The sequence below is a fragment of the Aquila chrysaetos genome, chromosome 21 (genome assembly GCF_900496995.4).
Source record: "Aquila chrysaetos chrysaetos chromosome 21, bAquChr1.4, whole genome shotgun sequence".
Classification (NCBI taxonomy): domain Eukaryota; kingdom Metazoa; phylum Chordata; class Aves; order Accipitriformes; family Accipitridae; genus Aquila; species Aquila chrysaetos.
The window spans coordinates 12,067,399-12,080,138 of NC_044024.1; the positions used below are offsets into that span (position 1 = coordinate 12,067,399).

The 12,740-nt window shown below is 58.0% G+C and overlaps 1 protein-coding gene across 1 annotated transcript in view; it reads right to left on the reverse strand.

Moving 5' to 3' along the window:
* FRMPD3 (FERM and PDZ domain containing 3) overlaps nt 1-10,487 on the reverse strand; it is a 33,202-nt gene extending 22,715 nt beyond the window's left edge. Inside the window, exons 1-12 of the mRNA XM_029996560.2 lie at nt 10,444-10,487; nt 9,324-9,486; nt 8,974-9,076; nt 8,546-8,591; nt 7,162-7,266; nt 5,990-6,097; nt 5,309-5,440; nt 4,643-4,762; nt 4,362-4,498; nt 3,421-3,544; nt 2,624-2,713; nt 916-1,095 (exon numbers count right to left, since the gene is read on the reverse strand). Coding sequence (XP_029852420.1) covers nt 916-1,095; nt 2,624-2,713; nt 3,421-3,544; nt 4,362-4,498; nt 4,643-4,762; nt 5,309-5,440; nt 5,990-6,097; nt 7,162-7,266; nt 8,546-8,591; nt 8,974-9,076; nt 9,324-9,486; nt 10,444-10,470 — 1,335 coding nt within the window. The 5' untranslated portion in view covers nt 10,471-10,487. The remainder of the gene's footprint in view (nt 1-915; nt 1,096-2,623; nt 2,714-3,420; nt 3,545-4,361; nt 4,499-4,642; nt 4,763-5,308; nt 5,441-5,989; nt 6,098-7,161; nt 7,267-8,545; nt 8,592-8,973; nt 9,077-9,323; nt 9,487-10,443) is intronic.
* Between the last annotated feature and the right edge of the window lie 2,253 nt (nt 10,488-12,740).

A 12,740-nucleotide genomic window follows, 5' to 3' on the forward strand; every position in this document is an offset into this window, starting at 1 on the left:
GGCCAATGGAAGATGTCCTTAGGATCTTGTGGCTGCCAAACCAGACACCAAAGAAGTCAGTAAAGTTCTTACTGTACTGCTGACAGTCCTTCTGAAGGGTTTGGGACCCAGGAGAGACCCAGGAGGGGTGGTGGGGCCTGACCATGGGGATCGACTGCCAGAACAAGCACTGCACCGAGCAACAACTAGCAGGGGATGGCAGGATGATAATGCACAGGGCCCAGGAGGGCATGCATGCCGAGGAGTGGCAAGACTGCTCCATGGGCTGAAGGGGAGGATAACGGAGGCAGCTGGCAAGATACCCAGGGGGTGGCTTACTGGAGCCAGGGACACCCATGCCCAGGGATGCCCAGCAATCTCTTGCACCCTGAGCCTGACACCCCCTGTCCCAGCATTTCCAGTTCATTCAATGATCCTGCATGGCTTGACAAGTTCCACAAATGCTGCTAACACACAAAACCCCACCAGTCCTCTCCAGTACCTGCATCCAGCCCAGGTATGGCCATGGACTGCTCCTCTCCAGCCCTGAGCAGAGGCGAGGCACTGTCCTGCCTCCAATGGGGCCTGCTACCTGCCTGGCCTGTGTCATCCCCATCTGCTCTAACGACCCTGCTTGAACCATTGGGCAGGTGTTTGGATCATGGCCAGAACACCACCATGCCTGCACCATGCACCCTTGGCATCAGTCCCTGCCTCTACAGCACAAGGAGCCAGTCAGGCAGGGGAGATGCTGCAGACCATGCGCCCTGTGACCGCAATGTGAAAGCGGCTTTTGAGTCCCTAGAAATCTGCAAGCAGATGCTCCAACATGCCCTTGTGTCCTGAACTCTCTCACAGGTGAGCATGGAACCCCCAGCTACAGCCTTTGCACTAGCCCCTCTTCCCAGAGCCTGCCTCTGGGGCACCCCTGCTTACCTTGGCATCCAGGATGCTTGTCTCCACCCGGGCCACCCCCTGGTTCTCCCTGAACAGCTGGATCTTGCTGACCTTGCTGAACTCCGACAGCACTGTGGTGAGGTTGGTCTTCAGGTCGATGACATGGCTGATGCCGTGCCGGGGTCCCACCAGAAGCGTGGTGGCTGGCTGCTTCTCATCCTGGTAGCATGAGCATGCGTAGAAAGAGAGACAGACAGGAGTGAATAAATGCACCCTGGGGCTGCATGGGCTGTGCCTGGCTCTCTGCGTGGGGCCAAGCCTCGATGTCAGCAGCTCAGCCAGGTGCTGGGTGGCTTTTGCAGAGCAGCAGGTGAAGCTGGTGCCATGAACCCCCCTCCCTGAGCCTTTCTGCAGAGCTGGGAACGGTGTGCAGGATGCCAAGGCCATTTAAAAATAAAGCACTGAACTGACCATCCACATGAAATACTCAGGCGTGCTGGTGTCACTGCAGAAAAGTAAGAGCATATTACAAATCTGCCTGATCTGACATTGCCTCTGAGAAAAGGAAGCAGAGAAGTGAGTGAATGTATTTTAGAAAAGAAGAAAGACTAAAGCCTTGACTGAAAATAGAGATGTTTCTTGCTCTGGTCTGCCCAGGAAGGATGCTTCGAGCCAGACCTGGAGGTGAAGAGGAGCTGGGCAGACCAGTGCAGAAGAGAATAAGGGAATACTACTTACCATTTTCATGTGGTTCAACTCCTAGGCTGGCTCTGAGTCATGGCTTTGGTGTGAGAGATGAAAAAAAGGCAGGGCACCCACATCAGAGGTGAGCTGCCCAGCGCTGCACACCCAGGCAGTGTTGGAGGCAGGCTCTGACCACTCAGCCATGGCACCGACCAGACACCATGTGGTTCTGCCTTTACCAATTTCCTACAGGCAGCCCTTTGAGCTGCAAGGTGAGGAGCTCTGAGGCATGGTGGAAGCAGAGCAGATCAATGGCTGCAAGAGATGGAACCCAGGAGGCAAAGCAAGGGAAGCCAGGGAAGTGCTGAGATCTTGGGTGGGGGTAAAGGGAAGGATGGCAGAGAGGTGACACTTACATGGAGACCCCTGGATGGGAGGTAGAGCAAGAGGGATGGAGAGGTGAGCCAGGCAGTGGGGAGCCTTAGCAGGTCCACCATTCTCCTGTTTGGCTTGGTGGCTTTCCTCCTGCCGTGGAGAAAATGAGGTGGCTTGGGTGAGGGGTGGAGATGCCTCTGATGGGAATGAGGGAGGAGTGGGCTGTGGCGGTGGCAGCTTCCTGACAGCTGCCAAGCAGCGGTCAGGCTGGACCACTACTGACAGAGACAGTAAGGCCAGCCAGGCTATTCCCTGCACAGACAAGCAATGAACGCGGTGGCCTTTGCCAAGGGTGGCCCTCCTCTGAGACAGATGGCAGGATGCTGCCAGGGCAGTACCGAGCTATAAGCATGTGTCTGAAACTACTCCAACTTCAATGAGCAGGTCATCTCATTGGCCAAAAGGCTGGCAAGAACAGAGCTGACCCTGACCCTGTGGAGCTGAAGATCTGATCTACTGTCAGCAGAGGCTCTGAAGGCTTTTCAGGCTGGGCTTGGACCCCAGCAGAGCAAAGCAAGAGACTGAGGGAAGTAATTTCTGTGGGAGCCACACCTCCCCTGGCTCTCCCCTCCAGCACACACTCAGGATCAGTGCCAAGCACCTCCCAGCCCATCCTGAATTACCGTACCAGTCCCACTGTGTTGAAGAGGACCCCAGCAAAGGTGGGCAGCTCGTTCAGGATCCTCAGGTACTGCAGCTTTGCCTGGGCCGTGGAGACCTGATAAAACACACCACACAGGTGATCACCACGAGCACAAGGGGGAAGAAATGCAAAAGGCTGGCACAAACTTGGAAGCTCCCAAGCAGATGTTGCAGTGTGTTGGCAGGCAGCTCAGGGCATGGGCTCTGCCGGCAGTGAGCCTGGGGGCTTGACTTGGGGTGGAGGGGGTCCCCACTCCCCTGCTGTCCTGGGCAGATGCTGGGAGGTAACTCAGAGCAGAGGCACAGCCAGGGAGGAGGCCAGATCCTTGATGTATAACCCCCCTGGGGGATGTATAATCCCCCCAGACATGTATAACCCTCCTGGGGGATATATAATCCCCCCTGGGGAGCTCTGACGGCTGCAGGGACCAAGGCAGTGGCTCAGCAGCCTCCTCCAGATCTTTCCAAGCCCAGAAGCAGAGATAACAATAAACACAGGCTTAACTGATGTGTGCAGCTTTGGCCAAGCTGAGCGCTGGCTCTCGGCTGATCTCACCCCACTGATCCACACTGCAGTCCCCAAAATCCAGATCAGCTCTTGGAAGTGGATTCAGGAGAGAGAGTGGCTGCCTGGCTGTCACCCCGGGATTTATCTCCCATGCAAGGGGATTTAAGCAGCAATAACAGGAGTCCCTGGCCAGCCGGGGACAACAGGATGGCTGGGGCGGAGGGCATGCTGCAACCCCACCAGCCCTGAGCCATGGCCGCGCTGGTTGGGCTCACCTTGGTGCCGCCAGGCTGGTTCTGGTGGACTTTGAGCTGCTGCGAGAGGGATTTCCGAAGGCTCTTCTCTTTGACGAGCTGCAGGAGCGAGGGGGGCAGGAAGGGCTCCAGGCCCCACTCCTTCCTGCAGGGAGGGAATTCTGCCTGAGCAGCCAGGCCAGAGGCCCTTCGATGGGCAGAGAGGGCCAGAAACCAAGGATGCTGCCCAAGAGCATCCTCTTGCCATCAGAGGGAGCTGGACCCACACCAGCACTTCCTTGGTGCCACAGCTGGAGCAGCAGCAGCCCCCAGCCTGGGTACCCAAGGGGATGGGACCCCCAGCTGGTGTCACAGCCACCAGCACTGGGCTGGGGAATGCAGCAGTGCCAGGCTCTGCAGCCAAGTCCAGCTCCCACTCATCTTCATGCAAGGTTAAGGGATGCAGGGCAAATTCCCAAACCTCTTTTGGGGTCCTCCCCAAAAGGTGCCATCTCCCCCCTTCCTCCCTGTGCACACTGGGCAAGGCCAGCCTGCACAGATCGACTCTGTATGGATTTAAGACCACCGGGAGCCGCAGGAGGGACGGCTTGGTGGCGGGCTGAGATTACACAGCCACAGTGCCTTCTCCTTGCCTTGGATGCCATGTGGAGAATCAGCCCGAGTTCCCATGGAAATGATCTTGGGCTCACAGCAAATATCCCTGCCAGCCCTGGCAAGGCTGCCGTGTGTGGCTGGATGTCTGTGCGGGGGTCTTACGCGTGGTGGGACCAGGGGCTGCGTGTCACTGCTGCCAAGCCAGTGAGGCACCAGCAGCTCCAGGGGGGCTCCCAGGGCATCTCATGCTCAGCACCCCAAAACATTGCTGGGAGCACCCCAGTTACACTGGGGCTGTGAGCAGGAACACAGGCAGGGGGCACACAGGAGGGCTGTGCGGCAGTGTGGGGAGAAGGAGGAGGACTCACTCCACGTTCTTGAGGGAGACCTTCTGGCTGGGGCGGGTGGCTGAGACGGTGATGTAGATGTGGAGGGCAGCCAGCCCCAACAGCATCTCTGGCTTGGGGTCTGTGCCAAAGCGCTCTCTGATCACATCGTTTCGGCTCTGCAAGAGGGAGGAGAGGTGTCCTCAGACAGCCATGGGGACAGGGCACCCGCCACCTGAGGGATGCCTCCACAGGGCCCAGCCTGGGCAGACATGTGGGCCACAAGCACCATCAGCTTCCAGTTCCTAGGGCAAGTCCCCTACCTGGATGTACAGGTACTCGAAAGCTGCAGGATCCCTGCGCAGCAGCTCCACCGGGTCCTTTGGGAAGAAGCTCACACGGAAGAGGCATCTCATGCCATGGTAGTGTGTCCTCTGCACAACCTGTGGCAGGAGCAGAGGGGAGCGGTGAGCCCAGGAGCTGTGTATATTTGCCTGCAGGGCAGGAGAGCCCCTCTCCTCTCCCCTGGGGGGGGATTTGATTTCTTTTCTCCATGCACTGCCGGATCCTTTCATCCCAGGAACAGCCCAGCCTTCCTTGGTGTGAGAGCTTTGCCTGGTGCTGCAGGGGTTTATGCCACCAAGGCTAACGCTTCCTCCACAACCCCCATTTTATCCCTGGTCCCGTGCAGTGCCAGATTCCTGGCTCTGCTGGGCAAGCCAAGGTTGTTCACGAATGCTGTCTGCAGCTACCCAGGCTGGAGCACAGAGCAGCTCCACGGTGCTGTCAAGGTAGGATGGGTAAAACCCTGATTGTGTCCTTCTTTGGCCATCCTTTGCACCCCTGAGCCTGCAGGACCATGCCAGAGGCAAGGAGAGGCTACACCACCCCATAGCACAACCCTGGTGAAGCCCCACGCTGGTGGGAGAAGAGTGTCCCTGTGCCCCAGCCACGGCCATCCCAATGCCCTCCCGCACCCAGCGGCTTACGTGGGCCAGTGGCTGCTTGTCCTGGAGCAGCAAAAACCGGTGGCTCTGCTCCGGGCTGGAATACTCCAGGACCAGCGCAAAGTGCTCGATGTGCCTCAGGGACAGGCGGTCCTGCAATGTCACCATCACATCCTGCAAACACCACAGACAGGCTTGGGTACAAGGCACTGGCTCCCTCCTAGGGTGGGAGCTAGCACCCCACTGAGACCCCCCTCCTCCCTGGTACCTGGGGTCGCACCAGTGCAGGATGAGGCCCTGCAGTGCTGAGAGGGGCTGCGGGATAGTACCCAGCCACTGCTGGGCAAAGTGACCTCACAGCAGGAGGTGACCAGCAGCCAGACCCCCAGCACCTAGGGTAACACTGTGGTGTTTTGGAGGGGGGCTGCAAGGAGCTGGCCCCTGGCAGGGGGACTCACAGGAGCTTCCATCCTGGTTGGAGGGCAGGCTCACAGCAAGGAGAAAAGTTAGGAGTGGGAGAAAGACAGCAAAAACCCATTCCTGCTAGCTGCAAATCGTGTCACCCAGGGAGGCAGAGGGGCTATCTATCATGCAGTGGCAGTTTGCAGCCAGCCAAGCACCGCTGCGGTGTTTGTGCAAGGAAGCAGGAGACAAGGAAAAATGGATCGGGCAGGCAGGAGGAGAGAAGCATCATGATGCCGTGGTGGGAGCGGAGGGGCCCACCTTCACAGTGGTTCGGCCATCAAATGTGAAGGATTTGATCTGCCCGTTCTCCAGGAAAACCTTCAGGACGTTGGGAATGAGGAGGAGAGCTTCTTTCTTCAACATGTCCTGGCACGTGGGGCCGGCAACAGAGGAGGCAAGGAGGATGGGGGGATGGAAAGACAGAGGGAGGGTGGAGAGAGAGAATGAGTGTCAGTGATGGAATGGTTACGGCATCCTCCGCTTCTCTGGGCTTATGCGCTAAGAGGCACATTTCCCTTGAAATCCAGCATCTCTGCTGAGCCATTGAGAAACGCAGAGCTGGAGCGATTCAGAGCTGACAGATTCACCTCCCAGCTCCCAGTAGCTGCAGTGGGAATGGAGCATCCCAGTCCACCCGGCACATCCCAGAGCCATGCCTGTGCCTGGCAGCCTGTCCCACTTGCCAGCTGGTGTCCCAGAGGGGAGGCGATGGCCAGGGTGGCTCAGAGCTGATACCCCTTTCCTGACCCTTAACACAAGCCTAGCCCACCTCAACCTTGCACATGCCCTGTGCAGGAAGTTGGGTGAATGCCGATTTTATTTGGCAAGAAGCATTTAGATCAGATAATTACTTAATTGATTTTGCCTAAAAATAGAATTTGCTAGAAGCACTTTACAGGGTTTTTTTATGTTTTGTTTTTGGGGTTTTTTTATATGCTGCTTAATAAAGCCTTTCTGCAATTAGGAGATAATGGCACTGGGCTGGAATGCTACTGCAGCATAACAGCTTCCATTGTCACACAGCAGTGCCCTGGTCACCCTGCCCTATGCATGGGTGCTCCTGCAAAGCCTTTGGCACCAGGTTGGAAGCCACAGACCTTCCTTAGGGCAGGTGCTGGCACTGGCCAGATGTCACCCTTGCTGCCCAGGGGGACTGAGGTGGGACCAGGTTTCCAAGGACAGTTTCTGGGGCTCTATCCAGATGGAGGGACAGGGGAGGACCATGGCATGTCCCCCCAGTACTGACCAAATGCCTTGAGTGTGCCCAAGGGCATCTGCCCTGCGGGACTCCCTGGGCCAGAGGGCTGCTCTCACCCGCGGAGCCCAAATCAGGGGAGAGGAGCCCTGCGGCCCCCAGCCACCTCACGCCCCATGGCCCCGGGGATGCCTCAGGGGGTTGAATCACAAGAGGAAGGCAGGGAAGGACTTACTGGGTCTGTCTCGCCGACTGTCACCTGCTCTGAAAATCGGACCTTCACTGGGTTGGACCTTAGCTTCGCCTTCTTGGCTGCACTGATGAAAGCAGATTTGGGAGACTGGAAAGAGAGCACTGGGTAAATCACCTGCCTGCCCTCAGAGCTGTGGCATGGGGAAAGCCAGACAAGGGGACCAGAGAAATCCTCTCTGAAGCCATCATGACAATGGGGAGCAGGCAGCGAACCATGAAATGGGGGGTGGTGGAAAGCAAGTCCCCTTTGCTGTGGTTATACAGTGCTGCAGGCAGGGCCAGAACGATGAGCAGCAGCCCCTGAAGTCACACCAGCACCCTCAGCATGATGGGAGAGGCTGCACCCCCAGTGGGCACATCTGTCCCGGCATCCCCTGTGCAGGCTGAGCTCCAGCGGACATGAGCCAGGGCTCACTTGGAGGCACCGGCACTGGTTCGGATGGGAGAGATGAGCCCCTCGAATGTGGGTCTGCAGCCGCAGGGAGGAGCTGAGTGGCTGGGAGACGACAGGACCCCAGGCAGCCCTGCGGGACGTTCTGGTGGCAGTGCCAGGTGCCCGGGAGCCTCTGCCTGCACACGCTCTGACATGGAGGCAGTTGTGCCGCAGAGCTGTGTGCATCTGAGGGCGCCGGCATTAGCCGAGCAGCCTGTCCTGGCTGGCGGCCATCCAGGACCAGGAGAAAAAAAGCTTTTTTGGAGCCTGGTACATGCCCCACTCCTGACAGAGCAGCACTGGGTGGTGGCATCTCCTTCCCAGAGAGGAGGGAAGCACAGGGGAGCTCTCACACTTATCTCCTTCATTGACATCAAAGGGCTCAGTAAAGCAGAAATGATGCCCTGCCACCACCGTCGCCGGCATGACAGTTCAATCTGCTCCAGCGCCACAGGTACCGAGCCCCAGTGCACCATCACTACGCGGTGCCAGCACCACCGCCAGCCACACGGCTCGGGGCCCGCAGTCTTGCACTCCCATCTCCCCATGGACTCCCTGGCTGAGCCTGCTGGGAATGGCAACGGCACATCCCTCCCTTCCACCTCTGGCATGATGGGTCACTTCATCAGACGTGTCTGATGCCCTTAGCAAACTGTATGGGTCTGGGGATATTTTTCCTCCCTCCCTCCTACAAGGAGGTAGTTATGAGAAGAGGGAGATGGCTGCATGCCTACACTGACCCTGTGGGGCTGTGGCAGCTCTCAGACCCAACTGCTTGGAAGAACCTTGGGGTGGTGGGACACCAGTCCAACACCTCAGTTGAGCTGCCTGAGTGGTCCCCCGGGGTCTCCAGGGACCCCACCTCAGTCTCCCAAAGGGTTCTTAACCCCTGTCCTGCCTCCCCCGGTGCTGGCCATGGCCCGGTCGGTCTCACCTGGTGGGTGTGCAGGACTGTGAGGATGATGAAGTCCTTGGCCTTCCTGTGACAGAAAGGAGATGTGAAGGTGGACGGGACCTCCATGGTGCTGGACCTCAACATGTCCATTTGGCTATCAAGAGAGCACATCCCACCATCCCCAGCCCACTGGTGGCCAGGACCTTCGTAAGCTCCTTGGGGTGCTTGGTGATATGTCTGTGGGTACTCTCCCAGAACTGCAGACCCCTTGGCCAGCTGGGAACAGGTATGGCACTTGCTCCAAGGCACGCCCAATGCTCAAGTTGAGGCTTCCCCATGCCAGCAGTGAGCACTGGTGACAGCAGAGCCTGGGGCTGTGCATTGACACCCCAAGGCTCCGGTCGGGGCACAGCAGCCCGGCATGAGCCCCCACCCCGGAGGTGATGAGGGACCAGTGTTGTCCTCACCTGACAAGCTCGATGAATCTCTCTCTGGGGGCTTCACTCACATCCTCATCGTTGATGGCCAAGATCTGGTCTCCTGGCAGGAGTTTATCCTCAGAGGGGCCGCCTGCCAGGAGAGAGGGTCAGGGCCAGCCCAGGCATCCTGGGGCTGTGGGGTAGGAGGGAAGCAGGAGGGTCCCAAGCACCCCCAAAGCGTTTGCCCATGTATGTGGGTGTGAAGGGCACCCCACAGGTCCACGGGAGGCTAAAGGAGAGGACAGGAGCCCAGGGAGGGGTCCCACCAGGGGAAGGTGCCGCTGTGCTTCCTGGCACCCTGGGGCCGCGTCCAGGGATCCCCCCACCGCACACCTTACCTGCTGCCACTGAGCGCACCACCACCGGCCTCTCGCTGCCGGCCACGAAGCCGAATCCGTAGTCGGGGTGGCGCTGGACCGTCACCTGTCGGAGAGTGTCCGAAGGCAGCTGCCCACATTCCATATCATCGCCACCACGCTCCTCCGGCATCACATGGCTGCGCTGCAGAGTGGAGGGGCAGGCTGTCATGCACCCTATCATGGCAGCCCTCCCTGCTCACCCCAAGCCCTCTGCAACCTGGAGGGCAGCCCCGCTCCACCTGCCTCCTGCATTGCTGCCAGCACGGCAGGTCCCAGCAGCTTGCCGGGACATCCGCAGCCCCCCATCCTCCTTTGCAGAGCAGTGCTGCTCAGTGCCTGTCTGCCACAGCACCAGCAGCTGAGGCAGGGGACATTCATGGAGATACCCACCAAGGGTAAATCATGTCATCCTCTCCCAGCATCTCACTGTCCCAACCCTGTCCCAGCATCTCACTTCATTAGGTGGAAGATGTGTGGGATAAACTCCTGGTGGTGTGACTCTGGTCATTACCTGAGGGATGCCACCACCACGAGGTTCAGAGACAGCAGCCCTGGCACGGCTGGAGTGCTGTCTCTCTGCCCATTCTGCGGAGGTTTAAGAGCAAACTCATGCTTGGCTTTTTCATGCTGTGTAACAGGGCTGCACAATATTAGAGATAAGTGGAAACAAGTTCAGCCAGTCTAAAAACTGGGATTAAGGCAGGCTCAGCCATGGCTGCTGGCCCTATGACCGAGTCTCCATGGCCAGCCCCAGGACTCCTCAAAGCACTGACAGCCAGAAGACAGGAAGACCCAGCCCAGGACAAGGTCGTGCCAAACCTGCCCTTGGAATCCCAGCGCAATGCCAGCCATGGCTCCAGGCTGCTTGGCAGGGCTGCGAGCCTGCTATTAGGGAGCAATCCCAGCACCATTGGGATGGCGGCAGAGCGCAGCACAGACAGATGGCAACGTGCATGGCCGCAACCAGAAGAACAAAAAGTGATGAACGTGCCATTATTTCTGTGCTGCTCATTGCTTGTTCCTGTCCAGACTATTTAGCCCGCTTAAAAAAATATCCTTCCTGGCCTTTTGGCAACACATCAATTGTTCTGACTCCTACCAGTTTAGGATTTGACGCATCATCCATATAATGCAATCTGTCTGCATTTCCGACACCCCCTAGCCCGCTCCCAGCACTGCATGTTGGCACCCACTGCAGAGTGAAGAGGGATGGCACGCGGGGCCAAAAAAGGACGGGACCTTCTTGCAGCTCCATGCCAGCACACGCACAGCTTCGGGCTTGAGCACACTGCTGCCAGGAAAGATGGCCCTGTGCCGGCCCTCATCCCCAGGTGACCTGTCCCGACATCCTTTACGGGAGCAGGGTCTGTCCCTGTCCTTGCTGCCTTGTCTCCCATGGGAGCCAGGAGGGCTCTGAGCACCAGGCGCCTCCACAAAGTGTCAGGGATACATCACTGGCTGTGGATGAGCTGCGCTCTGTGGTGATGGGATGCCACCACTGCTGGGTCCACCCTGACCCATCCCTGGTGCCTAACCGGACAGGTACGCATGGCTTTCCCCTCCCTCATGCAGCGGCACATGGCTGGAGAAGCAAAACAGTGAGACCCAGGGAAGGGAACTGCTGAGGAGCAGAAGGGTGCGGGCATCTCCCGGGGCCGTGGGGAGTCCTGCACCCGCCAGCAGTCCCAGCAGGGGTGCAGCACCCACAGGCGCGGGGTGCAGGGCCGGCTGCATTGCCAGGAGAGTGCAGCTGTGGGAAAGCGCAGGTGAGACCATCTCCCCTGTGACTGGCTACACGCCGTCTCATTAGCTGCTCTGCTACTCCCATGAGCATTTAAAAGAGCAACAGGAACAACAATAAAAAAAATCACACGATTCAACCAATTTTCTCAAATGTATGTTATCCAAAGCCATTGTCTGCGGCTGAAAAGGGGACTGAACATAGCGCTGCGTCTCCGCATGCCTGGCATGGCTGGGGAGAATGCCAGCTGTTTGCAGAGATGGAGCTGGGTGCCAAGAGACAGCAGAGCCACCAAGCTGCTGGCTTCCCAGGGGAGACCCCCCTGTTTCGTTCCCCCCAAACTGCCCACAGCAACTCCAGCCCCCCATCCAACAAGCCCCCACAGTGCATGAATGTGAGAATGAACTGTGAGGCTCAAAGCACTGGGATGCCTCAGAGATGTGGCTGAGCTCAGTGCGATTGCTCTGGGGAACCGAGGCAGGGGTTTGCTCACCAAGTCACAGACAAGTGGATGACAAGTCCTGGACTACAGCTGCCCAGTTAAAGCTGTGTGTCCCCACATCTGTCCTTTTGTGCACAATTTGGGAGTCGGTCTCAACCCTGCTCCTCCTCACGGAGCCTGCAACCAAGCCATGACCCTCTGATGACTGCCCAGGGACAGCAGCCTCTCGTGCAGCTGAGTTACCATCAGAAAAGTTTAGCAGCTTAAATGGACAAAAGGAAAAGAAAGCACACCTCGTTTCAGCCACAACCAGCCTGCTGTCCAGCATTAAAGGGAAGAGGGGAATAAAGAGCTGGATACTGACAATAAAACTCCTTTACCAGGCTCTTAAGCTGCTCCTCTCCTGAAAAGACTTTGATGCTGCAGAAGCATTACCGGGAAATTAAATAAAAGAGGAGCAGTGTCCTCGTAAGCAGGACTTATCCACTTCTGGAGAAGCAGTAATATGCTCAGCAGCAGGTACGACATGCCTTCTCTGGGCTGCACGCTGGGCTTGGGGCACAACATGTGCTTGCCCTGGACCAGAGTTAGAGGTCGGAGAAAACCAGCAGAAGCAGCAGGTAACACTCTCCCTAACACTGGTAATTACAGTTTGGCTGCACCCCAGGACCGCAGGAGCCATTGTTTCCCTGAAGCCTCTTTTTTGTGTTTCTTCTTCTAATTCCCAAGCATAGAAGTGCACTGGGCTGCAAATCTCTCAGCCTTGCTCTTGCAGCACGGAACTGGGGCTATAAAACAACCCCCGGAGCTCAGCAGCTCTGCCCCATCAGCAGCATCCAAACCCAGACCCATCCTGGGCTCAGCAGCTGGTGATCCGGGCCACGCTGCTTGGAAAACACCCACCACCCCCCTCAGTGGGCACATACCAGCGCTGACCCCATCCCACCGCAGGGAGCAAATGGCCGTTCATGTCTGTGTCCCCACCTTGCCTATGTCTCTGCCTGCCTGCTGCCCGCCTGCAGCCTGAGAGGCTGCACCGTGTCCCCTCATGTCCCCGGGGACCACCATGGCGCAATGCCACCGAGACACAAGGTCATTGGAAAATGTCTCAGCACAAGGCGAAAGGACTCACCAGTAGAAACCCCCCTGTGCCCATCAGCAGTAGGAGCCCACCATGGATGTGCCCCTATGGGAGGACATCTGCTCCTCAGCT